Here is a 27,120-nt window from a genome sequence, read left to right as displayed (position 1 = left end):
TCCCTGTTCTAATCAGGTTCCTTGGCGAAGGCCAGAGGAGTGACCTCTGCGCTCCTGCCCCTGTCGGACGCCGCGCCCGAGAAGCGGGCGAGGCCGGTTCTGTAGAAGGGAGCTAGAAGCAGCGGCGCTCCCCGAGCCTGGAAAGCCAGGCCGGGACTGTGGGTGCGGCGCCACCTTCCCCAGAGCCGCGTGCAGGGCGCCCCCCGACAGCCAAGAAATCAGCTAGAGCAGCGTCCGTTGCTGCTGCTGCGTCATCCCGGCGCGGCGACCCGGGCCCCTCCCTGCTGCCTTGTCCCCCCCCGGCTGTGCCTGGTCCCACCTCCCCCAGGCGATAACAACTGGGGCGGGAGCGGGGGAAGCGGCTCTGCCCGGGCCGAGGAACTCAGCTCCCCGCCGGGCGGGGCCGTGGCTCTCCCCGGCAAACCCGCGCCGCCGCGGGCCCCTGCCCGGATCAAGCCCCGCTGGCTCCGCCCCGCTGTTGGAGGAGCAGGAGCCGATAGGGGGCGGGGCCGGGCCGGAGGGGGAGAGGGGCGGGGCCGGGGCCGGGGGGAGGGGCTCCGTGCGGCTCGAACAGCCCGGCCGCGGCGAGCGAGGCGAGTGACTGACACGGACCAAAGTTATCCCGGAATAAGGGCAGCACGCATGTGCCGTCACCCCGGATGTGAACATGCCGCCCAGGCTCTCAGGAGCCCGCCCCGCCGGGCTAGAGCGGACGGGCTGACCCGTGCTGGGCTGAGCCGAGCCGGGCCGGGCCGGGCCCAAGCGGGTTAGTCGCCTGCCTGAGGGGAAGGGAAGCAGAGCTTCTCCCGGAGGGAAAGGGGGAGGGGCAGAGCTCCCGCGAGGCGGGGCAAAGGGGGGCAGCCCCCCCCGACCCCAGTGGCAGAGCCATCCCTGAGGCAACTGAGGAGGATTGTCCCAATGGTTTGGCTGAGCCAGGCCTTCCTGTCGCAAATGACCCCAGCCCCGTGTTAGCCCCCCTCTCCCACATTCCTGGGGGTTTGTTACACCTGGGCTAAGTACAGAAACTCTGTCACCATCTCCTCATCCCCCATCCCTTCCATTACTCCTGGCTCTGCGCCCCAGGAGTTCCTGCGTATACTGGGGTGGGGCAGGAATAATGGATTTTCGGGGGAAGAAGTACGAGCGGGGCAGTAATTGGTCAGACCCTGAAGTGGTGGAGCTCCTGCAGCTTTGGGCCGATGAGTCCGTTCAGATGGAGCTGGAGAGCTGCCTGAGAAACCAGCATGTCTTCAACCGAATCGCTGAGGTGTTGAGGGAGAAGGGCATCCACCGGACTGGGGATCAGTGCCGGGAGAAAATAAAAAAGATGAAGCTGGAGTACCGTAGGATCAAGGACAACAACAAGACCCCAAGGGGTGGCAGGACTTGGAAATTCTATGAGGTGATGGACCGGGTGCTGACCAGCCGTCCCTCCCTCTCTTACAGTTCCTTGAGTGGCAGTGTGGTGTCTCAGCAGGCACTGCAAGGAAGCATGATGGAGAACTACCATCACCACTTCACCCCCTCAGCTCTACCTTTCGGACACTCTCAGCACCCTGAGCTGATGGAAATCAAATGCGAGGAGGTGGACTCTGATGAACACTGCTTGACCCCGGAGCCCCCACTATCCATGTCTTACCAGCAGGGCTCCCCTGAGGAGCATGAGATGGAGAGAGCTTTCTTGGACAGGGCCCAGAATGACTCTCCTATCTCCAGGGTGGAAATTCCCATTGAAACCAGTGTTTCACCTTCAGGTAGGACAGTCTCTTCTCATTCAAGCCTGAGGTTGGTGTTACCAACTATGTATTCTGTTGCGGTTCCCTGTCCCGGACAATTTTAATGTAGAGTAATAGGTTATGCATTAATAGCCTTTCAATATTTCCTGAAATGTCTCTTAGTGTAGGTTGGTATAAAAGACATATAAAATCAGTGCACATTCGGGTGTGTGAAATTGAGAGACTGACACCTCCTAAAGGCAGGCACAAGTGCTGTGCAAAATTCCTACATGTCAATTCTATCAAAGCATCTCAAATCCAGATAGAATTTTCATATTTTGTGGTCTCATTTGAACATTAAAAGGGCTCTCTTGAGTCCTCATACCACATTGTGATAGGAGTCCCTGTTCTTTTCACTGATAGGCTAGAATCCTCTGGATGAATCAACTTACCTTGCATTCCTAGAGCCCTGTGCAGATACAAAATTTGTATCCGCATCCAATCTGCAAACATGGTCTGCTGCTATAAAGTGGATATCCGCAGATTTGCACGGCTTTAGATATAAAATTTGGATTCGCATCTGTCCGTGAGCCATAAACGTGGTCAGTGGATATCTGCAGATATAAAGCGGATATCCGCAGATTTGCATTCCTTTCTTATGCCTCTTTGTAGCTAGTCTTTTTAGCCATGTGTCAATTGAGACTAATTAGTGGACACTCTCTTTTTTTCAGTCTCAATATACTAACTAGACAGAACTTGGGAAAGGGGAAACTCTTCTAGAGTGACTGGTGGAAGCACATTTAGATGTAGTAAAAGAAGATACAGCTTTACCTCAAATTTAACTAATCTTCCATGCATCAAGTCTAGAAATTCATTGAGATTTTAGAGAGGTCTGGGATGGATGGAGTCTTGGATACATACAGCATGGTAGTGTGGGAGGGAGACAGTGACCTCATGCTGATCACTGTGAAGTCAGGAAGGAATCCTCTCTTCCATTCACCATGATGTTTGCTCAACTGGCCAAGTGCACTATTTAAGAGAGGGGGTTTGTCATTCTCTAGAGTTAGTTTGGATCATTGCCTGAGGCAGAATACTGAACTAGATAGACCAATGTTTGGCTGCATAATGGCAAATTCAGCATATGAGGTTAAATGAAAAACATGGTTTTTTTCAACATTCAAATGTACCTAATAGATTTGACTTCATCCTTCCTGTGGGATTCTACCATGGACAGATATGATTTTTGTCAGAGAAAGGCAATGGGGTTACATAAACAGACCTGGGTCAAACTGGTCCAGTGGAGGGCAGTAGTGTATGTTCACATCAGTCAGTACACTGCACTGTCATCATTGGAATGAATTGCTGCAAAATTAGTTTTCTCTTTGTCTCTAACTATCTGCAGGTTTCAGTGAGCCCAACGTAGCATCCTCCTCCCGGATCCACAGTGTGGGCCCTCGGCCTGGCTTCTCCACTTTGCACCGCCTGCGGAAGAAACGGAAAGGCCAGCGAGTGAAGGACCCCCTTGATGACCTCCTACTGAAGACCCTGACATCGCAGCGGGCCATGGAGGAGCGCTTTCTGCAGATGGAGGAGCGGCGTTTGCAGCGGGATATGGAAGTGGAGGAACGGCGAATGCAGCTGGAGCAGCGACGTTTTGAACTGGAGCGGGAGCATGAGTTCCGCATGTTCAATGTCTTTGCTCAGATGCTTAGCATCTTAAAGCAGAGCAACAGCAGCTCCTCCTCTTCTGCTGCACTGCCCCGGGGCTTGGATTTCATCCAGGTGCTGTCTGACATAGCTGGGATGGGAGGAGGAGGGGGCCTACAGGAGGTGAGGGCCATGCAGGTAGGGCGACCACTTTCTGAGAGAAGGACTGACATGTACAGTTTCTGTAACCCTGGCGAGTTCCAGAGCAGTCCCTTCCTCTCCGCTCGAGGAAACATTGCCAATCTCTTTCGTGGCTCGACAGAAGAGGGATACAAGGCCTATCATGCTGACAAGTACGATGAAGACAAAAATCCCAACGTGAGTGAGGTTCCACTGCTGTGCACTTCTTTCTTGCTAGGAGAAACACCAAACAGGGTCATTTCTCAGACTCACTGACAGGACGTGGGTTAGAACATGACTTTTTTTATCTCACAGATGCCAGTCAGGTCAATCTTTTCATTTTAATAAAGCACAGAAAATTAATTACATAAAATGAGCTCCTTTGTACAGTAGGGAGCAGCACCGTCTGCAGATTTGGGTCATGTTTGCTCAATTTCCTGTCAAACTATTGTTAGGCCTGCAGAGCCAATAGAGTTACAGGAGAGCAAGTGGAACTTTATTCTCCCTTCTGCATCATCTCCAATGTCATCCACTGAGTTCTGGTTGCAACATGTTATCACTGTTGATGCAAAAGGCAGAAAGACCCAACTGGCTTTTCAGAACCCAAGGAGGAGTTTGCAGCACTGACATTTAGGAAACTGCCTTTTTTATTTTTTAAATTCACCCTTCAAAGCTGATGCTGCCTGTTTACCTTTTGCCTGTCACTTGCTCTATGCAATATAATTAGGCTTGTTGCAAGGGTATGAGATTTACAACATTTCAGGGTAATGTATTTTTTTTAACATTTTTAAAGTAATAAGTATATGAGGTTTTTTAAAAATAAGCCCTAGGTTCTGATCCTAAATGTCAGTAATTTTAACTTAAAATTACTAATCCTAACTTCATCAAACACTGTCTCTCCTGCAATGCAGTATCATGAGAGTTGACTATTAGAACCTTTAACACAAAGTATACCAATATCACATTATTATTCAATACAATAAGTGCAACCCAAGGGACAAACTTTATCATTTCTTCAGTGTTGCCTATATTTATTTACAAGAGAAATTAAAATTCTATACCTAAAACTGGCTCCAAGCTGTAATAATGTCATAAGTATACCACCCTGTGTATTTTTTTTTTAATTTCTCGAGTGACCCACCCTAGCCTCAGAAGTGAAAATATGTTAATGTTTTTTTTCTCTCTGTACTTTATTGTACTGTGAGATGAGCATGCCAAGAGAAAAGGCTAATACTATAACCTGCCTTCATACTTGGTACTGTGTAAAAAATGAAGTTTCCATGTGCGTGAGTAAATTAGTGGAATGCAATGTCATTGTCTGATGAACACATATTTTGAACATGGAAATATTTCCAAAGCACAATTTGTGTGTCACAGCAATGTAAATCCCAGCTTTCTCAGCTAGGAAAAAAATGTATAAACTTGTGTTAAGGTCAGATTTACATTAACAAGTCAATTTAAGGTTAAATTACTTATACACGTTATATAAACTAATATAAACCCTTGTTTTATACCCATCCCTAGAGTGTTTACTGACTAATAAATTAAGCACTTGTATAAATTACTAGTTTATATATATGTGATGAGTGTTCTGTGAAGCTTGTTTTTCATCCATTGTTATCTCCTTTACCTTGTTAGGATTTTTGAGATGGCACAGTAACAGCAGCAGGGGCAACAACAAAGTTGAAATGCAAGTAGTGCTGCCTAGTGGTAGTTTGTCTCCCTAAACAATGATTTTTCTTTCTTTCTCCAGGGGATAATTAATTTTGGTACCAGTGAGAATAAACTCTGCTTTGATCTAATGTCCAAGCGGGTAAGTCACATCCCCAGAAGAAATATAGAATACTCCACTTAATTCCTACTTAGTACTGATGATGTGCTTGGATTGCAACTGTTGCTCAGATCCCTCACAGAGCAATAATTTCCCAGAGCGCTTACCTTTTAGCTGTCATGTCTCTTCCCCTCTTCCATGCTGGCACTGATGCAGAAGGCCATTGGCTGGTCCATTTTCCCTATTTCATTTTGGGTTGTGCATTTCTTTAAGTTATCTTCTCAGAGATAGATTGGAAATGGTGGTGTCTTCTAATCATCCACTTGAGGCCTTGCCTTTGGGGCACTGCCTGGCACACACAACCAAATGAAAGTAAAGTACATTTGCTTTTCTGCTGACGGCTCTTCAATTCACATAGAGATGAGCCCAAGTCTCACAGATCTGGGGACAGAGGAGGCTTGATTTGGCCTGTTATCAAGCTGTACAATTCTGATCCAGTTCTGAACTATCTCAAAGCTTGAGAGGATTTGGCACCAGTGAGGGTATTGCCAATAAACTGGGTGAACCACTAATTGGTGGTCTTGCTTAGTTACACCAGGGAAAGGCGCAGTACAGACAGCATAACTCAAACTAGAGACTGCTTGGGCTGAAAGAAACTCTTGTTTCTCATTAAGCCATGTACCCAGATTCAGGCTGTTATGTGGGGAGACAGCAGTTTGTCCTACCTAGAGGTGAGGAAGGGTGGGATACTGAGTTTGTGGCACAGCAAGTCTCTACTGTAGTTGGTTGAAGTTGTTTCACTCCCACTCCATCAATGCCAGCCCTCAAAATGTTCCTTGTTTTATTTCTGCCTGCCATGCCACTGACTCGGGGGGACACTACCCCAACACTCGGCCTTCCAGCTAACAGAACAGGTAAGGCAGAACTGCTGCCTAATAGCTGTGTGCAGAAGCCTGCAAGGTGCCTTTTAGAATGTCTAGGTTGTTCCTTCCTTTCCCCCTTTACCTCTTCTCCTGAGACTTAGCCCTGGTCTACACTGGCCTGACTGCGGGGGGTCGATCTAAGTTACGCAACTTCAGCTATATGACTAACGTAGCTGAAGTCGACGTACTTAGATCGACTTAATGTGGTGTCTTCACCGTGGTGAGTCAACTGCCGCTGCTCTCCCATCAACTCTGCCTGCGACTCTCGCGGCGCTGGAGTACAGGAGTCGACGGGAGAGCACTCGGGGGGTCAATATATCGTGTTTAGACTTGACGTGATAAATCAATCCCCACTGGATTGATCGCTGCCCGCCGATCCGATGGGTAGTGTAGACATACCCTTAGTATAATGTCTGCAGTTAACATGTCAGAGAAGGGACAACTGTATCTTGATTAGCCTTGTTATGATAGTGGGTTACTTGCTCCTGTGTATCAGCAGCAGTCAGATGAGCTTGTTCTCAGGCATACTGGAACAGGCTCAGAGCTGAGAAAAGATGTTTCTTCCAGTTTATGAACTGCCACATTCCAGTGCTACTGCACTGACTCACAGAACAGTATGCTACTGGAGGTTATGAGATGTTAATCTTGCCACTAACTTGGAAGCCAATGCCTATATTTTGTAAGTGAAAACAGTAACTGTAATTCATTACCCCTAAGTCCAGTGATGTTCTGTGGACTTGACAGCCCAGAGATGAGGTCTCCGATATTGTTCCCTGCCAATTGACCCAGTTGGTTCCGTCATCCTCTGTGGCATCATCCTAAAGGACTCCTTTACTTCCCATTGTGTTGTCATTTGGGCCAAGCCTGCTGATGCAGTGCTGTGCCAGCTGAGTTTAGGAGAGAAAGCAAATGAGGCTCGCTTGTGTGTTACACAGACTTCAGGATACATATCCAGCTGTAAAAGATTATACCACCCAAAGTTGTTATTCTACATGTGATGAAAGGCAATCCCATTAAACCCATCAGAGCCCCAGCTCAAGGCATCAGAACCCCAACCCAGATTTTTTTTTAAATTACTTTATAAGATTTAACATCTGCATGTTGTTTTCCCTCCTACTCCTTTGCATTTGTTCCTCTTTGGTCCCCACCCTTAAATCTGGGCTCCTTTTATGAAATCTATGAGAATGCACTGTATGTAAATGTTTGTTGATTTGTTTCCATTCATATAAAATACACCCCCTCTTATCACAGCTCTGCTTCCCTTTGTGACTTGTTTGGACTGGACTGCTTGAAACTCTGCTAGTTATAGCTTTGAAAATGATTAAATGAAAACAGTATGCTTACTTTTTTAAGTGTAATCTGGAAAAAAATTGTTAAAGGCAGCTGATCTAGCCCCCCAACTCAGGTGAAACTCCCTTTGAAACCCAAAGGCGTGCCTTCCTCCTAAGGAAGACCCAAAGGAGCACTTTCAAGAGGTTAACTTCACCTTTCTTAGGCCTCTTGAAAATTCTTGTTACCCTTTACCGTGTCCTGGCAAAATTATAGGTGTGGAGGAGACACAGCTATTTGAAACTGAGGCATAGCTGAAAGCTAGACTTAATCCATTCATATTAGGAGAAGAAAATAACCACTCATCTGCCATTCATGGCCATACCGAGGCTCTCTGGACCTGTATAGAAAGCCCTCATAACATGGCCTTAATTCCCAGTTAGTTGAAAGCTACTATCCTCAGAACTTGGGTCAGGCCCTCATCAGGGCCCTAAGGGCTGCTTTGTTCAAAAAGTGATCCACAGAGATCTCTTTTCCATGGTGTTCATTTTGTATTAGCCTTTGTGCTTCCTTTTTGCAGATCTCTGTGCAAGGAAGCATTGCTGCATAATTTTGATGGCCAAATAGTTTCTAAAACCCCTCATAAGGCCGCTGAAGTCAGTGAGGCGTGTGTGTATGTACATGTGAGTACTGTCCATATATTTGTTTGTGTTTCTGATTTTAATGGTTGTACCTGTCTCCTTGTTGCTGACAGCTGACGCAGAGTGATATGAACCTCATGGAGCCTCCACTGCTACAATATCCTGATTGGAAAGGACATATGTTGTAAGTAGAAGTTTCCAAATCTCCAAGAAGTTTCCCTTTGTAAATAGCATGCGGATGTTCTCCTCATGCATCGATGGGAAAAGGCCACCTTGAGGTTGTTCAGAATGCATAAGTACAAACAGCTCTGCTGGATTGGTTGGATAAAGCTTCTCTAGGCTATTAAATCCTTCTTCTCTTCCTCCCAGATCCCTAAGTGATCTCCCTGTTTTTTCATCCAATTCCAAAATATATGAGTGGGTTCCAGTTTGCTTTAAAAAAAAAAAAAAGTATTGTGCATGTCTAGTAGGTGGATGTGCCCACTTTTCTATACAATTGTAGTGGACGTTGCTGGACCATTAGTCCTTCCTATGTTCTATGTCTTGACAAATTAAATCCTTCAGAAATATGTGTGGAGTTATAAATAATTTCCATGACTTTTGCTGTGTATGCAAGCCACCTCCATAGTATGGAATAAGTGGCCCGGGATATGTGTTTTCCTCTTCGTTTATTTTTTCCTAGCTGTACACATTAGTCTCTCGTGCCCTTGCTTTATTTCTTTGTGATGAGGACCTGTGGAGAGCTCAGCCTCTTGGAGAATAAACTGAATCAATCTTTGCTTTTGTGTCTTTCTCAGTTTACGGGAGGAAGTGGCTCGATTTTTGACTTATTATTGCAAGGCCCCTGCACCTCTCAAGGCAGAAAACGTGGGTAATTGCTTTTCACTGATGTGTCTTCTAACATATTGCCATGCACTGTGAAACAGGTTCTTCTATCTTCTTTTACTAATGTTTAAGTGTGAGCTGTCTGAATCTTTTATCATGTAAATGGGAAGGATTGATCACTAGTAGTGTCAGGAAGGTGATGTGCAACTTTTCCAGACATTCTTCACATTCAGCTCAGCTAATGTATTTCAGTCCTACCATGTAGCTTCCTTTGTTCTTTCACTCTTGCCTCCCACACCAACCTGGAAGTGGCCCTCAGTCATGCTTTGTAGTAACACCTTTTGCGCCAGTCTTGGGCCCTACTATGCCAGTGCACCTCAGTCATTCCAGTCCCAGGGCCCCCTTGCACTGGTCTGCTGATTCACCTGAAGCTGGATTCATAACTGAGTCAAGAGTAGTTTTGCTCTGCTAAAGGATTGAGGAGAGAGCAGATTCCAGTGTTATTGTCAGGAATTATTTTTGTGATAGTGCATTCCAATGAACAGAATTAACATCTGCTCCCATTGTCTCTTCTATAGGTGATTGTGTTGAATGGTTGTGGCTCTCTGTTTTCTGCATTAGCTACAGTTCTCTGTGATCCAGGGGGTAAGTGGGGTTATTTTCCAATTTTTGAAAATATACTTTTTTTGTTTGGTGGCAACATGGTAGTCACACTACAAATACCATATGCTGGGGTTTAACTGTGGAGTGGCTGTGACTTACTGTGGAGTTTCTGCCAAATGCCGTATTTTTTCAGTGCAACCACAAGTGAGGAGGATGCCTCCCTGAACTTTTTACTATCAAATGTATATCCTCCTCAGTGGGACTCCTGCAGACTCACTTTTGGCTCTCCCTGCACTCTTTGCCATTTTAATGTAGTTGCACCTCTGGATGTAGCTCTAGAAATGTGGACTGCACTCATGTTGAGTGGATTCTCAACAGTGACTGTTTGATGCGCTGAGACCTGGAATTGGGAGTTAAAAGTAAAACACAAAATTATTGCTAAAGGAAAGCGGACAAAATGTAATTCTTAAACGTTCCCATGGACCTCAAAAATGGAACCATAAGCAAAAGCTCCCAAGCTCAGATGGAGTGCCCTAGTAAGGAAGAAAAGATTCTGAGTTTAGTGCAGTGTTTCCGAAACTTGGGACGCCGCTTGTGTAGGAAAAGCCCCTTGCAGGCCGGGCCAGTTTGTTTACCTGCCCTGTCCGCAGGTCCGGCCGATCGCGGCTCCAAGCCAATGGGAGCTGCTGAAAGCAACGGCCCGCGTCGCATCCAGCAGCTCTCATTGGTCCGGAGCAGCGAACCGCGGGCAGTGGGAGCTGCGATCGGCTGGACCTGCGGACGAGGCAGGTAAACAAATCGGCCTGGCCCGCCAGGGGCTTTCCCTACACAAGCGGCATCCCAAGTTTGGGAAACACTGGTTTAATGGATAACTGGCTTTGTTTGCTTGATTTTTAGAAGCTGTTCTGATTGCTACCCCCTTTTATGGTGGTCTCACCCAGAGTCTGTTCCTGTATGGTAACGTCAAGCTGGTCTATGCCTATTTAGACAGCAAGGTAAGAATTGGGGTGGGGGAACAAATCTTTGCAGGTAGAAAGAATTGGTATTGGTGGAAGGCACAGTAACACTGTCATGGTGCTTTCTGGCTTCAGAGAGCTTTTCAAACAGTCCTCACAACACCGCTTAGTTGTAGCTTACCTGTAGCACCACCATTTTACAGCTGAAGAAACTGAGGCACATAGAGTTTTAGTGACATACCAAGCCACAGCAAGATTCAGTGTGCAAACCAGGATTAGAATTTGAGATTCCCTGACTGGCTTCCAGTCTTATGATGTGATCACTAGCCCAGGACACTTTCTGTCCAGCATTCCATTCCCATTAAACAAACATTAATGGAATTTTGGAAATTTGCAAACCTGACATTTTTTACGAAGCAAAACCAAGAATAACCAAGAATAGAAAAAGTATCAACTGAACTCTCCTCCTCAAGGTGATCCCAGGGATGGGGCAACATATGGGAACTTTGCATTGTCCTGTCTGTCCAAAGATAACCAGGCAATATCTGTATGTATGGCAGATCCAGTATCGGTGTCACCTTTATTTTATTTATTTCCTTGTTCCCTCCATAGTGTGAGGAAGAGGGAATCTGGGTTGTTACTGGGCTTTTGTGGTTTGGGAAATACTTTAGTGCAGAAATGGTTGATGGAAGATCTGTAGTAACATTGTTTGCTTTTATCTTGTGGGTGCCTTTCAGATCACTGGAACAAGCACTCGGCCCTTCCAGCTCACAGTGGACAAGCTAGAGAAGGCCCTACAGGATGCCCGGTCAGAGGTGAGTGTGGCTTAACCTGGCCTTGTTGGGCCCATTGGTGGTGTTTGCAGGAGAAAGTGGGGGTGCAGATCTAAAGGATGAAGCGTTGGGCAGATTTTAACTGTGAGTTCTAATACAGGTGTAGAACCTCCTCACACATACTTCTGCATCATTGGAATGTCATCTGCTCTGGGATCTCCCAGGGTAGATTGATTTTTAAATCACCAATTTTAATCATGATTTAAATCCTCAATCTTAATCGTGTTTTGCCATGGCACATTTTAGTTATTTTCCTAAAGAAAGGTTGATTCTCATTGGTTGGGAACCATTAAAAAATGTTGATTTGAAACTAATAGCCTTTGCACTAAATGTGGTGCTTCTTTTTGCTAACGGGAGAATACATTGTATCTATGCAATTTTATTTAAGCAATTATATCATTTGACTTTTTACTATATGATGATTATTTTTTTTACTTTTGATTTGCGTCAAGTTTTGTTTGGATGGAAATGCACAAAAACAGCTTTTTAAAAATAAATAAAATGACCTTAAAAGTACAGGATACATATGGAAATTTTTTTATCAAAACATGTATGCATTTAAAACTAATTATTAAACAAATGAAGTATTATCTGTAGATAATGAATTCAGTTGTTTCTGGTCACCATGTTCTTCAAGTTTTTAGAACTAGCAGATCTCATCTTCTCACACCTAATTTTTTTCATAGATTGGAAGAGGGAAAATGAGCTTTCCTGCTTTTTCAACTCCCAGTTAGGTTCTTAACTAATTAATTAATTAATCATTGAACTGAACTAGTTGAATAAACTGAAATGAGGAAAATATTCTCTCTGTACTTGCGGAACAGGCTACAGCTGTCAAAAGCTGGTTTAGCATGTCAACACACTCTGGTTCCAGTTGCTTAGCCAGTGACTTTCAAAGCCAGTGATCTGATTTTCTTTAAAACTTGAAAGCAGATACGTACTTCTTAATATTATAATTTTTATTTTATTTAAATTATTTTACTAGATTATAAGAAGTTTAGGCATTAATGTAGGTTGTCAATTTCAAATTTAATTTAAATTTAAATTTAAAACATCTGATTTGTTTTATTATTATTTTCTTAATAATCAATTTTTATCCACTCTGGGGTCTCCCATTCCAAAGCATGTTCTGGGATGTGAGCAGTTTGCTGCTGGAGTTCTGACTTCCCCACTCCACTCATTGATGCCATCACAACTCTATTCTTCCCATCTAAGGCCTGGTCTACACTAGAAAATTAAGTTGGTTTAACTACATTGTTCAGGGGTATGAAAAATCCACACCCCTCAGCGGCATAGTTAAGCCAACCTACCCCCCCAGTGTAAACTGCACTAGGCTGAAGAAAGAATTCTTCCAATGACCTAGTTACCACCTCTCAGGGAGGTGGTTTACCTACCCTGATGAAAGAATCCCTCCTGTTGGTGCAGGTAGTGTATACACAGAAGTGCTACAGTGGCACAGCTGCAGCATCTATTCAGCTCCTCTTCACAATGGGGGAAATGTAAGAGAGTTTTTGTCAGGAATTAGTATACCAGATGTCAGTGGTGCTTAAAACCAGGCTTCAGGCCCCAAAGTACTTTATGAACCAGGTAGCTTCAAGAATCTCTTCATCCTCCTGCTAAAATATCCCATAGTTGAATTTCTCCTATAGCTCTGGGCACTGGGTGCGATGCCATTGTGGTGCATGGTGAAGATGTGAGTTATTTGGTGAGTCTTGTGGTTTTAGAAAAGGGGGCTGAAGATTTACCCCACAGGTATTGTTCTTTTAACATTATATTGTGTTTTTGTTTTATAGGGTGTTGGTGTGAAAGCCTTAATTCTCCTGAACCCCCAAAATCCTTTAGGGGACATCTACTCCCTGTCAGAATTACGGGACTACCTGGAGTTTGCTAAAAGGTGTGGCAGTTTAAGGGTCTGAGGAGACTCAGGTCAGAGATGTCTTTCTGAGTCTGATGAACCAGTCAGTGTGTCTGTGTCTTTCTGGCTCTAACTTTCTTCTCTGCCATGAAAATAACTTATTCTGGTCCACACAGCAAAGAGCTTAAGACTAGAGAATGGGGAGATAAGATGGTGGACCATGCAGTCATTTCTCCACCCTTGGATTGGCCAAGCACTTGCCATATGATATGATATTGGAGTTTATTGGAGTTCTAGTGCGCTATACAAGACACTAATTTGCTATGTCTGCTGCATATTCATGGGGATATGGTGAGATACAGCAGCCCTGCTATGCTCCTTTCATGGGATATGGGGTTCATTTTCCACAGCTGTTTCATATGTGCACATTAGAAGACAGACAGTTGTGGGATTCCAGCCTTCTCACGTACTACCCACTCCCCTTTAAATTTCTGTCCATCCTTTGTAGATGGTGATAGAGTTTACTCAAGTGGGATATTAAATGTGAGAGTTAATAAGCCTGAATTAGCAATGACTGCAAACTCTTTCTGTGTCATGGTTGTGATGAGTGACAAGAAATGAGTTTGATGGACCTCAATCTGGTTTTCTGCATACATGAAGCAGCCCTCAGACTATGAGAGTATTATTCTCTCACAATCTCCATATTCTCCCTTCCAGGCATGAATTGCATGTAATAGTAGATGAGATCTACATGCTGTCGGTTTTTGACGAATCAGCCACGTTCCATAGCGTTCTTGGCATGGACAGGTAAAGTCTGCACTGCTTCCTTGGCCACCCGTTAGCAACTGTGCAACATGTTGTCATGTTGGTGGTTTGTGACTGGGATTTGACTCCTGCCCCAGTAAACTCTGCCTCATGTTGATTGCTTCATAGTTTCCTTCTTTCCAGTGTACTTTGCAGGTTGATACACTTTTGAATGTGTTTGAATGTGTTCATTCGTCCATTGTTTGCAACGTTTCTAAAAACTTGAAAAGGAGGTTTCATTTCCTGCTGATCATTATCTTTCTTTTTCTTTGCCAAACACTGCTGTTCCCTTCCCATGGTTCTAATGGCGCATGTAAGGATTGTAGTCTTTTTCATTCTTTACTTTTGTCTAATGCAGAAGCAGCTGCATTGAGATCTTACTACTTGTCTGGGAATGGGTTTTATTAGTTAATGCTTTAAAGGGACACAGCAGTTACAAAGCTCATACTTAAAAATATTCCTTGCTTGTGTTACTAATAACCCATTTGATTGCTGAATAGAGAACTTTTAAATTTACTTTTACTTTTTCCCAATGAATCTGTTTTTCTTATCTGTGCACCACTCATTTGGGACAGTGAAACTGGATTGGTCCGTTTTATTTTCTGGTTCTAATCAGTTTCACTTTTGGGTGCTAGCCCACTGTTCCTGAATTTGGATTCACAACATTGCAAGGGAAAATTTAAAACTGCCCCCCAAAATCTCATGTTTTCATTGACATTTTTAAAACAATTGATGAAAAAAGTCATTTTAGTTTTTATAAAACATATTGGCAGGGGCCTGATTCTTTTAGAATTGAGTGCACTTTTGTATGTGCAGCTCTAACAGTCTGGCTTATAATTTGCAACTAGAGTGTCACACTTAAATAATATAGTAATGTATGCCTTATAAATACCTAAGATAGACCCAACTTTTGTATAAAATTAGTTCCTAGTGTCCCTTTAAAGGTAGGTTCCATTTAGCCTTATACTGCTTCACTCATGTCCCCTGGCGTGTTGTCTGTCCTTGTGAAATGTTGCTTCTTTGCTTATGGAATGTTGCACTGGTGATCCAAAAGCTTCAGCACCTATGACACTAATTGCCTTGTGTGCATCCTTCTACATGCAGATTGCCTGATCCACAGAGGACCCATGTGATGTGGGGAATTAGCAAGGTGAGTGCAGTCATGCCAGGTCTAACTCAGCTATGCAATCAGCCTGATATCCCATGAGGCCTTGACCCTGTGTTGGAAAGAATAAGATAGTGGTGATGGGATCCTGCATTCCTTTGCAGTAGGGTAATCAGTGTGTGTGTGTTTCCTGCAGGATTTTGCTGTCTCTGGGATTCGTTTTGGCACTTTGTATACAGAGAACCAAGATGTTGCCAATGCAGTGGCCTCCTTGTGTTACTTCCATGGAGTTTGTGGACCTGTCCAATACAAAGTGGCACAGCTGCTCCGAGACAGAGGTGAGTGTGAGAGAGTGGTTTCTCACATAGTCATTTGCCTTTCTCTATTATCCTAGGAGCTCAGAGGATCTGTCCCCTACATTCCCAAGGGGTCTCTAGCTAAAGCAGCTAAAATGACTACCTTCCATAATCCTGGGGCTGCACGTTAGATGTGGTTGACAATTATATAGGATTGTCATAGAAAGAGAAGGTGCACTCAGGGTGAGCAGGGTTGAAGGAACAGCTTGGAGGCAGTTACTTGGACAACAGAGGTCCCCATTTTGAAAAGTCTGCTGAGGAGAATTAAAAGGGGGTATGAGCTTCTGGGAGTTGTGAAACAGATTTCTAGCTCTGTCTTGGATTCCACACTAACAAATTGCAGCGGCTTCACAACAGACATCTGAGGTCTAGGGAAACTTCCACCAGGAGATTAGATAAAGGAGGATAGAATTCAAGACAGGCACTAAGCTCTTGAATAGTGTTTGTGTTCTAGCGTACTGCAGTGGAGGAGAATCTGAGGATGAAAAAAGAAGGGGATAGAGTGAAAGATGGATAGAGGCTTTATAATTCCACTCCATATATCATAAATGATCATGGAGGAAATCTTTTTGGAACTGAATTATTGGTCAATTTGTGAAGTTTCTTCTCCTCCTGGCTAGACTGGATCAATCAAGTATATCTGCGGGCCAACCATGCCCGTCTGAAAGCTGCCCATACCTATGTGACAGATGAGTTGAAGACCCTTGGGGTTCCCTTCCTCAATCGCAATGCCGGCTTCTTTGTTTGGATCGATTTCCGAAAGGTCAGTGGTCCCAGGAGAGGAGGCTGTTCCTCTGGCTAGGCAAACATTTGGCACAATGGATTCTGGAGGACAGTTGGATGTAGTTGTACAAACATATTTCTGAATCCTAATTAATCATTCTGATGAGCTGGAAGGAAGAGGTGCAGGATATTTTTGTAAGCGTGGTTCATGGGTCCCTTTAGTTTGTATACACATTTTTCTTCTTGCTTGGGATCTTTTCTAACTGCATTCTGTCTCTTTTCACCATCTTTGCCCCAACCCCTCTTCTTAGGAACCATAATTGCTTCAATTCCTCGGGGATCCTAGCTACGCACCAGTCTCCCCAGGTCCCATGGGGATCACAGCTTGACCCATTTGCAGCAGCTGGGAGACAGAAAAAATCTCCCCAGGCCGTTATAGTTTACTCATCTTTTTTCCTTGGTGGGGGCTGCCACTTTTCTCCCCCCCTCAATTCAAGGCTCCCATGTCCTGCAGCTCCTCCCTGTGGCTAAAGAGAGTTGGGTACCCAAACTTCTCCATCTTCCATGTGAAAGCCTTCTCCTTAGAGCTCTGTGGCTGCTGGGTCCCAATTCCATTACTACTGATCTTGAGCACTGAGGCTTCTCAGTGGAGTGACCTGCATGTTACTAATGCCTTACCCTTCTGCTCCCAGTACCTTAGGACAGGAACATTTGAGGAGGAGATGCTGCTCTGGAGGCGATTCCTGGATAACAAGGTTCTGCTGTCCTGTGGCAAAGCCTTTGAGTGCAGTGAGCCGGGGTGGTTCCGTATCATTTTTGCTGACAAAACCCACCGACTACAGTTAGGTGTGTGGTATTTCCTTCCCCTTTCCATCACCCAATCTTGCCTGCACTCTGGCCACCTCATTCCCTTCTCAAATTACCCTCTATCCCTAGTCTCCTCCATTTTTCTTCACTTCCCTACCCCAAGTCCATTTGGATTTGACAAGGGTTTGGGGATTCTTGTGCTTTTGTTGTAACCCTTGTGGGTTTTTTTTCTCTCTCACACCACCCCAGGCATGCAGCGGATCCGTAGAGTCCTGGAAGAGAGGGAGCGCGAGATTCTGTCTGAGGACAAGGACCAGCCCTGCCAGTCAGACCAGGACGGCAAAGCAGACAGTACAGATGAGGTCATCTTTGTGTCCCATCACCAGGAGCCTGGTTCTACTGGTGGCTCTAACCTCGGTGACCTCATTGGCCTCCTGCAGCAGCAGATGCGCTCATCTGACTGGCTGCAGAAGAACACAGCAGAACAGTTTGCACAGGAGAAGCCAGAGATCTATGACGTGTTCAGCAAACTGGTGGGGAAACAGTAGGGACTCCTGTTCCTCCATGGGCCTTATCTGAGCAGGGACTGACACCGGAGCCCTAACTGCTTGGTATTTGACTTCCTGCAAAGAATATATTTTCTGTATAGTGAGGAAATCACTTTGTAAAGCCTGCTACCCAGGCCTCCTCTTTGGAATCTCTGCTTTGTATTGTATATCCCGTTTCCCTATATTGAGGTATGGGTGGAGGATGCAGGGCTTGCTTCTGCCGCTGCCCCTTGCCTCGTATTTTATAATTCATTTCAAATGAATAAGCTCTTGGCTCTTTTTATAAGGCACCATCGTGTCATCTTTTATGCTGCTTCTTGTTTCCTCTCACTGTTCCCAGGGAGACAGAAACTTGAGATAATTAAGATGTTTTATATTCTTCCCTGAATGAGGTGCAGAGAAAACTAATTCCTTCAGCCCCAGAAGATGTGTTTCTCCTCAAGCCACTGTAATATGACATGTGTTGACAGTTAGAACCAAGCACTTGCCCTGACTCTCAGCTGGGGGTAAATAAGAGTGTATTCATATATAGACCACTTTTGTGTGTGTGTCTGTTTGTTTGTGTGTCTGTCTGTCTGTGTGAGAGAGAGAGCAACTCCAACAGAAGGGATCGAATGACTTAAGTAACTAGTACTATGGAGCCTTTCACTTCTGGATCACTAGTTCCCCAACAGCCTCAGGTCCATTGTGATTTTAAAATATATAATATAGCGATCTGGTGCCCTGTGTTTAAATGAGCTTGGCTATCTCAGTCCAGCTTTTTGTGTTCATATAAAAGAACATCATCACAACTAGGTCTGATAGCTTCTCAGCAGGAACTGCCAACAAAATGGGCAAAGGATGCAGAGGGTCATGGAGAGCAGACAGCTCCATTATGCTAGGAGGATGTTCTGGTTAGAAATAAGGCGCTTTGGCAGGACAGTATAGAGAGTGCTCACTGTGCTGCTGCCAGGCTCTTCAGAGCTGTCAAGCCAGCACCTTCCAATGATTTAGTTGGGGATTGGTCCTGCTTTGAGCAGAGGGTTGGACTAGATAACCTCCTGAAGTCTCTTCCAACCCTGATATTCTATGATTCTTCCCCCACAATCAAAGAACTTGAAAAAAATGTAATCCAAACTGTTACATCAGACAGCTTCTGAGGGTAACTTTCTGGTTACACAAGATTCTTTAGTTTTTGAAAGAGCCTGTTTGAGCTGCATTCTGTGAAATGGTGATAAACTGTAATGTAGCTGGTAAACTGATCTCTCGGTATAAAGCATTTTCCTTTGCCCTTAGTTTGATTTCCTCAGAGACAAAGCAGGACGTATTATCTTCACATCCAGGAGTTACAGAATGTCTACAGTATAGGTCAGGGGTGGGCAAACTTTTTGGCCCAAAGGCCACATCTAGGTGGGGAAATGGCATGCAGGGCCATGAATGTAGGGCTGGGGCAGGGGGTTGGGTATGGGAGGGGCTGCGGTGTGCAGGAAGAGGCTCAGGTCAAGGGGTTGGGGTGTAGGAGAGGTGTGGGATGTACAAGGGGGCTCAGGGAAGAGGTCCCTGTCTGCCCTGGCCCCGCGCCGCTCCCAGAAGCAGCTGGCACCACATCCCTGTGGCCCCTGGGGAGGGAGAGGCAGAGGGCTCCGTGTGCTGCCCTCACCTGTGGGTACGTCCCCCGAAGCGCCCATTGGCCGCGGTTCCCCGTTCCAGGCCAATGGGAGCTGTGGGGGGGGGGGGCAGTGCCTGCAGGCGAGGGCAGTGCGCAGAGCCCTCTGCCCCTGCTCCTCCCCCCCCACAGGGGACATGCCTCAGGGACATGGTGCTGGCCGCTTCCAGGAGTGGTGCGGGGCCTGTGGCGCCACGGGGGTGGCAATCCCACGTGCCGGATCCAAAGCCCTGGTGGGCCAGATCCGGCCCATGGGCTGTAATTTGCCCACGCCTGGTATAGGTGCTACAGCAGCACACCTGTGCCACTGTAGTGCTATAGTGTACATGCTTCCTACAGTGATGGAAGGGTTTTGTCCAGCAATATAGGAACACCACCTCCCCCAGTGATGGAAGCATTCTTTTTTTGACCTAGCTGCATCTATACTGGGGGTTAGATGGGCATACTTATGGTATTTGGATGTGGGTTTTTCATACCCATGAGTACTGTAGCTATGTCAGCTTACCTTTTTTAAGTGTAGATTAGGCCATCCGTGTTAATCCAGAGCAAGAGCAAGTTGTGTCCTGGAAAATAAATAAATATGATTATGAAGGGGGTCTCCACTCCTGTTACATGCCCAGGTGTACCATTGGTGGTAACTGAACTTGTGTTTTAACATAGCTGAATTTACTGAAATCTCATAACGGTCATGTCTACCTCTATGGGGACTATACCAGCACAGCCACGGCACTGTAGCTGTGCTAGCAAAATTCTGTAGTATAGCCTATGCCAATAGAAGGGGTTTGTCCATCAGTGTAGTAAAACTATCTTCCAGAGCAACAGGAGCTACATTGTCAGAAGTATTCTTCTATCCAGCCTGGGACTTTCCTCTCAGCATTGACATTATACGTGAAGAGTAGGACTGAGTTAAGAGAAAGAGGTGGGCTCCCATATCTCATAGGCACTCACACCAGCAATGATTGGGGTATTTCAAGCAATAAAGGAAAGAGCACTATGTTCATGCAACCACTCACCCTACACAGGAAGGTCCTTTCCTGCAGTTTATCTCTCCAGAAGCCATTGGCTTCCAAAGAGACACCTTTCCTCTGACTGAAAGACATTGCCGATGCAGATAGCAATTCCCAGCTCACTCCATGCAAGTATGTAGTCTCTCCTTCTCTATCAAGGAAAAAGGAACAGTTAATCTGTATAAAGTGAGGGATAAGGTAGCAGTGTCTATCATTAAAAGGGATGGGAAGCCGTTTACATTATCTAAAAATTGGGTTTATTTGATTTTAGGAGTGAATTAATTCTTGCCACAATCAATGTGACAAAGGTGAATCAAATGTAAAATGGGGATAATACTTCCCCAGCTTTCAGGCATGGAGTGAAAATTTTCATCAAGTGTTTTTAGATGCCTAAGTGGAGGAGGCTAGAAAAGGGTATGGTTCCAAAACAATGCAATAGTTAAAAGATTTCTATTTGCTTACTAATTCATCCTTTTTTCTCACACTTTAGCCATATTTTTTTAGTAAATTCTCTGTGCTGATTAAAATTTATTTCACATTACACTGGAATTTCTGCTTGTGAAAGGTAAAGCACGACTTAAGTTATTGAGTTGGTTACATCTTTGAAGAGGGTGGGAAGAGAAATGCCAGAATAGATAGCCAAAGGAAAGACAAACTGACTCCTTTCCCCTTTGTGATGTTCCCAAGGAGTCGCTGAGCTGCATAAATTTCAGTCTAGCAGTAGCAAAGTGAGGGAGAAGGCTCTCTGAAATGAAGGACATGAAAGGACTCTTCAGGCAGTAATAAATCAAAACACTATTTTATTTTATTTCTTTTTTAGATTTCTGTAATAAACAAAAGCAACCCATTAACTAGTGCTGGCTCTATTTTCTCCTTGGTCTTTAGTCATTCGCAGAACTGGTGAATTTTAATATACAACTCTGAAATTATTTTAATATACAACTTTGAAATGGGTGTTTCCCAGATGTTCATGTTCACTGGTCAGTAAAATGTTTCTTATTAACAATACTAAGGGGTTTATTTTACTTCTTATACACTAAAAGGGACAAAAAGATGTGCATATTTGCAAGAGGGGGCATAATATACTGCTCATACATTAGGGCAAAAGACTTTTTTTTTTAAATGTAAGGAAAACAATACTAGAGGTAGGGTGACCAGATGTCCCATTTTTAAAGGGACAGTCCCGTTTTTTGGGACTTTTTCTTATATAGGTGCCTATTACCCTCCATCCCTGTCCCGTTTTTTTCACTGTTGCTATCTGGTAACCCTAACTGGAGGGTTGCGTGCTCTGTTGTTCATGTGTGCTGTGTGTTAGACATTTTTTACGTGCAAATGATTTTACAGGTGTGAGGACCGTCTAAGAAGGTATCTGTGGGCCAGACTCTTAAGCTTGGCTGTCCCCAGAAGCTGAGAATGTAGCTGTGGAAGCAGCGGCAAGATGAGTTGTGACTGTTTGAATTCCCCTTTGGAACAGAAAAGGCAAAGTCTGTCCCAGCTAAGGCCTGTTCTATGCTGAGGGGGGGATCGATTTAAGTTACTCAACTTCAGCTACATACTTAGATCCACTAACCATGGTGTCTTCACTGCGGTGAGTCGACTGCTGCCACTCCCCCGTCGACTCCGCCTGCACCTCTCGCCGAGGTGGAGTACAGGAGTCGACGGGAGAGCACTCTGGACTTTCTCCAATTTGTCCACGTCTTTGCTGAAATGTGGCACCCAGAACTGGACACAATACTCCAGCTGAGGCCGTACCAGTGCAGAGTAGAGCAGAAGAATTACAATTTATGTCTTGCTTACAGCACTTGTGCTAATATATCCCATAATGTTTGCTTTTTTTTTTTTTGCAACACTGTTGACTCATATTTAGCTTTTGATTCACTATGCCCCCCAGATCCTTTTCCACAGTATTCCTTCCTAGGCAATCATTTCCCATGTTGTATGTGTGCAACTAATTGTTCCTTCCTAAGTGGAGTACTTTGCATTTGTCCATTTCTCCAGTTTGTCCAGATCATTTTGAATTTTAATCCTATCCTCCAAAGCACTTGCAACCCCTCCAAGCTTGGTATTGTTCACAAACTTTATAAGTGTACTCTCTATGCCATTATCTAAAACAGGGGTGGCCAACCTGTGGCTCCAGAGCCGCTTGCGGCTCTTCAGAGGTTAATATGCAGCTCCTTGCACAGGTGCTGACTCTGAGGCTGGAGCTACAGATGCTAACTTTCCAATGTGCTGTGGGGTGCTCACTGCTCAATCACCTGCTCTGCCCCAGGTCCTGCCACCACTCCCCCCTTCCCCCAAGCCTTCCATGCCCTCGAACCCCTCCCCACCAGACCCTCCTATGCACTGCAAAACAGCTGACTGTGGTGGGCAGGAGGCGCTGATTAACGGGGCTGCCAGTGGGCAGGAGGGGCTGGAGGGGTGTAGCGGATGGGAGGCTGCTGACATATTACTGTGGCTCTTTGGCAATATTCATTGGTAAATTCTGGCTCCTTCTCAGGCTCAGATTGGCCACCCCTGATCTAAATCATCGATGAAGATATTGAACAGAACCAAACCCAGAACTGATCCCTGTGGGACCCCACTTGGTATGTCCTTCCAGCTTCACTGTGAACCACCGATAAACTGTTCCCAGACAATAGTTTCCAACCAGTTATGCACCCACCTTACAGTAGCTCCCGCTAGGTTGTATTTCCCTAGTTTGTTTATGAGAAGGTAATGACAGTATCAAAAGTCTTACTAAAGTTAAGATATACCGCGTCTACTGCTTTCCCCCTATCCACAGCGCTTGTTACTTTGTCAAAGAAAGCTATTAGGTTGGTTTGACATGATTTGTTCTTGACAAATTTATGCTGACTGTTACTTGTCACTTTATTATCTTCTAGGTGTCTGCAAATTGATTGCTTCATTATTTGCTCCGTTATCTTTCTGGGTACGGAAGCGAAACTTACTGGTCTGTAATTCCTCAGGTTCTTTTTATTCCCTTCATTATAGATTGGCACTATATTTGCCCTTTTCCAGTCCTCTGGAATCTCGCCAGTCTTCTGTGACTTTTTGAAGGTAATCGGTAATGGCTCAGATATCTCCTCAGTCAGCTCCTTGGATATTCTAGGATGTATTTCATCATTTGGATGGGAGTAAGATTGTGATGCTGATGTGAAAAGGTCCTGACAGTACACTATGCACACTTTGTAGCTTCTGTAGGCTGAGCTCATTGCCCACCACAGGGGCTCCTTGCATTCTTCCATTTCCCCTCACACCATATCTCCTGATGTTTCACCCTCCCATACTGGTCCATTTCAGGAACTCCCTAAAACTTCCCCCAATCTCACCTCCGCCTGGGATTCTGCCCCAATTTCACCTTCCCCAAACCATTATCCCTCATACATAGCACCTGGCACAGAGGGAGAATCTCTCTTCCAACCTCTGCCATAAGCCTGGGGTGCTGGGTCCCTCCATTCCCTCCTCCCCCATAGCGGGGTCCCCCATTCCCCTCCCAGCAGGGGTTTTGTATGTTTCCCCCTCCACAACAGGGCTCTGTGTCCCCATTATCCCCCTCCACAGCAGGGACTCTATATTCCCCTCCTTTTCCCCACCAGTCTCCCCTATTCTCCCCTTACCAGGGGTTCTATGTGCTCCCTTCAGTCCTTTCCCCCCACAATTATTACTTATTTTCTTTGTGTCTGGGAGATAAATCATTCAAGGTATCAACATGTTAAACTCTATTGGGAGGATGACCCAGGGCTGAGATGGGGGTTATTATGTTGGAGCGTATTCATGGCTGCCATCCACCAGTTCTTTGACTTGTAGACAATTATGACCTGACTGAAGTGCTGGGTTGGCTAACCAGATGCTAGGGGCTCTGTGTGCCCCTCATTTCTTCCTTCCAGTTTTCCAAATTTCACCAAAATTAATAGGGTAGTAAGCAGTGTCTTATTTATTACTGATTATATAAATCACTGGCAACTGACCATTTCCTTGTTCTCAATTTAGCTGCAGTCAACAAAAGTACTTTAGTCTGTGTTGGTTAAAAATATTCTACTTTTTGTCCTTAACTTGCTAGGAACAGTCATTTTTAGTAAGAACTCAACCAACCTTATTAAAATCTAGCATCAAAAATAGACTAGAGAAATCCTGGAAGCAAATACTATTTTTAGCTGCTCTGTCTGTTCCCTGCCATTACCCACCAGATTCTGACTGCACAGCCCATGCACACGTGCTTAGTTATTCTAGGCAGAGCCTCCTCGTGACCCTTTTTTCCCTGAACACCTGAATGCGGAAAACACTCGACTGATTAAAGATTAATACTGCTGCAAAGCGTGATAGCTGCCTTTTCCTCTGAGTGCTTTTGGGAAGGAGAAGAATGTGGAATGACAGACAACTTGCAATCAGTATTTCTATTACATGAGCATTTCTGTGGAAAGCTTGGCTGCAAGGTCCCCCTAGAATTTCATGCCCTTCAACTGGTGCTATGAGAAGCAGAGTTCTAAAGTGCAATACCTTTCTTCTCCCCACTGCCCCCCAGCAAGTGGGGGGCATTGGGATGTAGACATCAAGCAGTATAGGCTATGTCATGGCTATACAATACATTTCATCTCCCCCAGCAAGTGGGGGGCACAGGGATATATCAAGCAGTGTAGACTATGTGATGCACCCTGCTCAGTGGCATAACTTTGCACTTGGCCACTGGTTACAATTGCATTGACTAAGGAAGTGAAAAGGCTCAGTTCAATGAGATTGCCATTTTGTTGGAATACAGAAAACTGAAATACTGGATCAGACCAATGGTCAGTCTATTATGATATCCTGACTCCTGTACCAGAACAGAACTGAGTTGGATCTAGTCTACATCTCTGACTGGTATCTATACCAGAAGTTTCAAAGCAAAATATGAACCCTTATTTGGTGGTTATGCTGTATCATAGGTCTGAAGAAAAGTGGAAGGGATGGCCCCAGTATACCAGTGAACTGGTAATTCACTTTTGCAGTGATCTCCCTTTATATTAAAGTGGCTTCTGAGAATGTGCTGTCACAGCATGGAGTACCTGGCAATAGCCCTGAATCTGCCACAGTGATTGCACCATTGTACATGGAGGAGATACAATATTGCAAAGGAATGCTGAGCTGACTGAAGAGTCATAAGCAGGCACTATGGTGATTCTTCCTGCCCGTGCCTTCAATTCTATGTACCTGAGCAGTTCACCCATGATAGACGATAAGCAGAGTTGCGTACAGCAGAGGAATGCACTGTGTGATGCTAAAGATCTGTGAACGGAAGAATCTGATGCACAAATTTAAATCATGCACACCCCACCATCTCAAAAAACTTGTATATAACAGGCTTTAAAAGCAGGAGAGAAGGTGGGGTGAAAAAAAATCTGGACTCTGACACATTTATAAAAACTGGTGGCCTGGCACCCAGAAGCTGATGAGTATTTTTACAGGATAAAAAATGGCAACCTAGAAGAGTCTAAAAATAATACCGTGTGCTGCAGACTTGTCTGGTTCAGCTACACCACTGGAATACAAACTAGTAAAGCTAGTGTTTCTGAAGTTCTAGGGAAATCTCTGTCAAAAGTGTCCTCCTTGCGGTTGCTAAACAGAACAGCAAGGGCTCCTTGCATTTATTTCACTCAGCCATTAATAATTTGCAAAACTCTTTCTTAGTGGAAAACTTCCCAAATTTTCCTATATGAAAGAAACTACCGTTAAAGCCTCCTTAAATCTTTCAGCTACGATTGAGTAGTTGCACTTTATTCTCCCTGGAATAGCACAGAGAGAGAGCGAGAGGGTGCCTGTGGGCATTGTACGGGCATCCATCAGCACGCTGCATTCAGCAACCCTCTGTCTCCCTCCCCTCCCTCAGCAGCACATGGACTAGCCAATGTTCTTGTCACATGACACAGCTCACCCTTCTATGGCTCAGTCACATTCAATCACCATTCACACAGAGTCCCACTGCTCACAGAGATCACCACATTCATATCAGCACACAGCCCTAGCACATGAATGGCGCCTTGCTCGATTCATAAAAGTGGCAGTGGTCAATTCACAATGTACTGTTTGCTTCAATTTATTAAAGAAACTAAGATCAAGGAAAATTATTGCTTTTGAGCAATGCACAAGAAACCTCACAACATGTTTTAACAGAAGGTTTAAAAGCAAAAGCCTCTTGTGTCATAATAAATAAAATCTGAATTAATGACAGGGAAAACTCTAGTCACAAACACATCAAAGTCAATGGGGACACTGTGGCCTGATTGCTTGATGCAAGTGTTTCATAAACTGAAGAACATGATAATATAAAGAAAATATTATAAAGATAAAATAATGTAAATAAAAATGGGGACATATTATGTCATCTGTTACCTAATGCATAGAGGAGCCTAGGGCAGAGAACAGGGCTGACTGCAGAGAGAACATTTCTCTGATGCTTTTTCCACATGGAAGCACTGATAGGTGTGCGTAAAGGCAGGCTTTGCACAAGGCACCTTTGTTGTTGGAGAAGCTGAGGTGAACAGGGTTAACCCTTTGACAATAAGGGTTAAGATTGCTCCAAAGGGCCTTACACAACATGTGCAACAGACCTTCCCTACAAAACTGGGTCAGGCACCACACAATCTTTCTCTCACTCACATGGCAGTGCCACAGCACTGCAACCACACATGAGGTAACAATGGATGATGACGGTTACAATGAAATAGCAGAGGGGAAAAATGTGCTTTTAGGGGAAGGAGACTGACACTTTCAGATACTAAGGTGATAAGATCCTTTTAAACACCTGGGTAACTTAGCTATACGGTTAGGTAGCAAGATGGCCATTTCGTGTCCCTCCCACATCCTGCCTGCTTTGCCCCACTCTGGCAGCACAAAGCTGGCGGAATAAATGTCTCCTTTATTAGCAGAGTGG

At 44.9% G+C, this 27,120-nt stretch overlaps 1 protein-coding gene across 4 annotated transcripts in view; it reads left to right on the top strand.

Annotated features, from left to right (window-relative positions):
• LOC123370188 (1-aminocyclopropane-1-carboxylate synthase-like protein 1) overlaps positions 1 to 18,980 on the top strand; it is a 42,892-nt gene extending 23,912 nt beyond the window's left edge. The window contains exons 1-16 of one of the 4 annotated variants that reach the window (XM_045016494.1): positions 631 to 766; positions 1,447 to 1,754; positions 3,118 to 3,740; positions 5,296 to 5,355; positions 8,260 to 8,330; positions 8,944 to 9,013; positions 9,550 to 9,616; positions 10,472 to 10,569; positions 11,268 to 11,345; positions 13,157 to 13,257; positions 13,936 to 14,025; positions 15,127 to 15,172; positions 15,324 to 15,465; positions 16,104 to 16,246; positions 16,899 to 17,052; positions 17,263 to 18,980. In XM_045016494.1, coding sequence (XP_044872429.1) covers positions 1,493 to 1,754; positions 3,118 to 3,740; positions 5,296 to 5,355; positions 8,260 to 8,330; positions 8,944 to 9,013; positions 9,550 to 9,616; positions 10,472 to 10,569; positions 11,268 to 11,345; positions 13,157 to 13,257; positions 13,936 to 14,025; positions 15,127 to 15,172; positions 15,324 to 15,465; positions 16,104 to 16,246; positions 16,899 to 17,052; positions 17,263 to 17,561 — 2,304 coding nt within the window. In that variant the 5' untranslated portion in view covers positions 631 to 766; positions 1,447 to 1,492 and the 3' untranslated portion in view covers positions 17,562 to 18,980. Of the gene's footprint in view, positions 1 to 571; positions 1,755 to 3,117; positions 3,741 to 5,295; positions 5,356 to 8,259; positions 8,331 to 8,943; positions 9,014 to 9,549; positions 9,617 to 10,471; positions 10,570 to 11,267; positions 11,346 to 13,156; positions 13,258 to 13,935; positions 14,026 to 15,126; positions 15,173 to 15,323; positions 15,466 to 16,103; positions 16,247 to 16,898; positions 17,053 to 17,262 lie in introns of those variants that run through there. The other 3 variants (XM_045016495.1, XM_045016493.1, XM_045016497.1) reach the window with 3 other exon arrangements.
• The last annotated feature ends 8,140 nt before the right edge of the window (positions 18,981 to 27,120 follow it).

This window comes from Mauremys mutica, chromosome 4 (genome assembly GCF_020497125.1).
Source record: "Mauremys mutica isolate MM-2020 ecotype Southern chromosome 4, ASM2049712v1, whole genome shotgun sequence".
NCBI lineage: Eukaryota > Metazoa > Chordata > Testudines > Geoemydidae > Mauremys > Mauremys mutica.
This window is presented reverse-complemented; position numbering and strand designations above follow the sequence as displayed.